The 3,156-nt window shown below is 23.1% G+C and overlaps 1 protein-coding gene across 1 annotated transcript; it reads left to right on the forward strand.

Annotated features, from left to right (window-relative positions):
- Positions 1-2,032: 2,032 nt before the first annotated feature.
- On the forward strand, positions 2,033-2,808 carry LOC119665307 (dynein heavy chain, cytoplasmic-like; the record flags this gene model as incomplete). Its single annotated transcript, XM_038074572.1, has 2 exons — positions 2,033-2,248; positions 2,691-2,808. Coding segments are annotated over exons 1-2 (273 nt in total), but the record flags the coding sequence as incomplete, so codon positions are not given.
- Between the last annotated feature and the right edge of the window lie 348 nt (positions 2,809-3,156).

Consider the following 3,156-nt stretch of genomic DNA (forward strand, 5'->3'; position numbering starts at 1 on the left):
CAAGTTAGTTAAAAATTTTATGTTCTTCTGTTTCATTCCTTTTACTAAAATTTTTAAAAATAATTAGTTATATATGAGACTTCTTAAAATCTCTTAAATAGTCAAATAAAAAAGGCATTGCGTAGTTTCCCAAATTCAAGTATTCTATCATATTCTTCTAGTACCACTTACAAAGACGTTTAGAATATTACAATCTTATTCGTCTATCTGCTGAATTTATTGATCGCAATTCCATAATATACTTCTGTAAAAGTATTTCCCTGAAATAGTGTCCTTTAACGCTTTTGTTAAAATTAATTAATTTTATTTATATACGCTTAGGCTATTAATTTGTATGACAGCTCAACTTTCAAGTCATATATCGACCCTTCTGTTACAATACTGTATATATTAAATAAAAATGTAAATAAACTTATTTGAAACTAAATCAGATAGTAAATTAATAATTTTTTACTATAAGTATGGTAATTAATCCTACTAAATGACAATTTCAGGATAATTTTACTATTTACAATATTCACAATATCGAGTAACGAACTCGGGAACCGAGTTACAAAAAAAATTTGCTAGAAATTTGTTTTCTAGTCAGTGTCGCTTTGTACTGTTACTACATTACTTTAGTATACTATTCTCATTCTTCTCTTATCTCATACAGCCTTACCTATTTTTCTTCTCCAATCTTTACTCATACTTGTCAATTTTTCCGGATGTGTAGATTTTAACGGACTACAACAACAACAATATTTATGTCATTCAACTACAACGTTCGTTCCTAAAACATTCATGATTATGCATTCAAATAAATGTTTGTGATATTTTATTTGATTTACCATTAATATACATTGTAACAAACTGGGTTACTCGAAAATCGTTACTTAAAGTTACTTAAAGTTGCAAACACAATTATTGCCTACATAAAATATCAAATTTTTTCCAGAAAAGGAAGATAACACTTACATCCTTAATTTAATATATTGTCTTGTATATTGTAACAAACAGGAGAATATTCACTTTTAAAATAAATAAAAATTAAATGTATTATAAATATTTTTATAATATATATATTATAAATAATAATAGTATTATACTAGTACTATTGTCCATTTCACCCAATATATGTTAATAATAATAATAATATACTATTTTTATTATTACTATATTATATAATGATAAAATATAATATATTTATAATATATAATAAATATAAATAATATTTTTATATTATATGTATTATAAATAATAATAGTATTACTATTGTCCATTTCACCCAACATCTGTTAATAATAATAATTATTACTATATTAATATAATATAAAAAATATAATAACAATAAATATATTTATAACATATTTAAATTATATTATATATTATAAATAATTCGTAAAATCTATTACTATCTAAAACATTTACGCCTTGTGCGAGTTCGAGTAAATTGATGGTAAATTGAGGGAAATAGTCAATTATGTCAGTAAGCCATAATGTTGGTATTTAACAGAATTTTGAGTTGGATAAATTAGATAAAAATTAGGTAAATTAGGTGTTACCATTGTGAAAATTGTATAAGATGCTTAATAAATAAATAAATAAATTTGAAAACTTTTAACCAAAAATAATAAATAAGTGTAATAAATAAATAAATAAATAATCAGTGCAGTACAAAAAATCACTACGAAATTTCAATTTACTCGAACTCGCACACGGCCATAATATATTTTAATTATGATTTCTTTTTATAATCCAAATTTTTGATGACCGTTATTTTAATAATCACAATAAAAAAAATTTTAAGAGTTTTTACAATAATTGTGTTATATATGTAAATAAAATAAGATTAACATACAATTTTAATATATTACAATATATTCATATAATTTAACAGTAATATTGGTAAAGTATAGTCATATATGATATGAATTTAGGTATATGCAAAAATAGTGACTAAATTAAAAAAATTAAGTTAACTAATTTTATAAATTCGATGTTTTGTCTTAACGTATTACTAAAAATAATGTAAAAATTTGTAAAATTACTACTTTACTACCAATTTAGCTGTTAAATCAATTCGTAAGCAACAACTTGTTGAGGTGAGAACAATGGCTAATCCACCATCCGTGGTGAAATTGGCACTTGAATCGATATGCTTGTTACTCGGCGAAAATGCAACCGATTGGAAATCGATTCGTGCCGTTATTATGAGAGAAAACTTTATAAATTCAATTGTTTCTAACTTCGGTACTGAAAATATAACGTAAGCATGAAATTTCGTTTTCTTTTAAAAAATTAAGGTTTGATTTTATTGTTCTTGTAATTCGTTAAATAATTATTTTTTTTTTATTAGCTTTTCAGTTTGATAAACTCCTGAGTTGTTCATTTTTTAAATTATTTTTTCGTTTCGTTAAAAGTAGTGAGATATGATGCAAAGTACATTTTTTATGTTGTAAATTTTATTTATTTTTTTAAATTGATATATAATTTGAAATAATTATTTACAATAAGTTATTTTATATTTGGTAAAATTTTGACTTTTTGGTTGTGGTTTTAATTTTTAAATTAACTGAATTAGCTTTAATATGCTTTGCTCGCTTTTCATCCACCTTATTCGCTCGTTTAGCCAATCATTTATAAATTGCATATTTAATAATTTAATACTAATGATAATAATCATTTTTTTTTAAATAATTTAACTGTAGCGATGAAGTACGTGAAAAGATGAAGTCCAAATATTTGAGTAATCCTGACTATAACTTCGAAAAGGTGAACCGTGCAAGTATGGCTTGCGGACCTATGGTTAAATGGGCTATTGCACAAGTAAGTAATATATTACAATATTATATTTATTATTATAATAATTATACATGTCAATAAGTTGATAATGTACATTTATATAATCGTTGTAATAAATACTTACATTCACATTCATAACTGTAAATCATAACCAATCAGTAGATATCCAAAATTTTTAAATTTAAAGATCTACATCACTATTGATATAAAAATCTTCCTTTGCGAAAACATACGTTCAGTCTTCACTATCTATTAGTTTGAATTTTTTGAATTTTTTTTTTAAAGCAATGTAAGTATACAATATACACTGAAGATGGTTTACGAAGTATCTGTAATATAATTAATTTTTGTTAATTTTTTTCTTCCCGAGTG

The sequence above is a fragment of the Teleopsis dalmanni genome, unplaced genomic scaffold (genome assembly GCF_002237135.1).
Source record: "Teleopsis dalmanni isolate 2A unplaced genomic scaffold, ASM223713v2 unscaffolded_contig_4410, whole genome shotgun sequence".
Classification (NCBI taxonomy): Eukaryota; Metazoa; Arthropoda; class Insecta; order Diptera; family Diopsidae; genus Teleopsis; species Teleopsis dalmanni.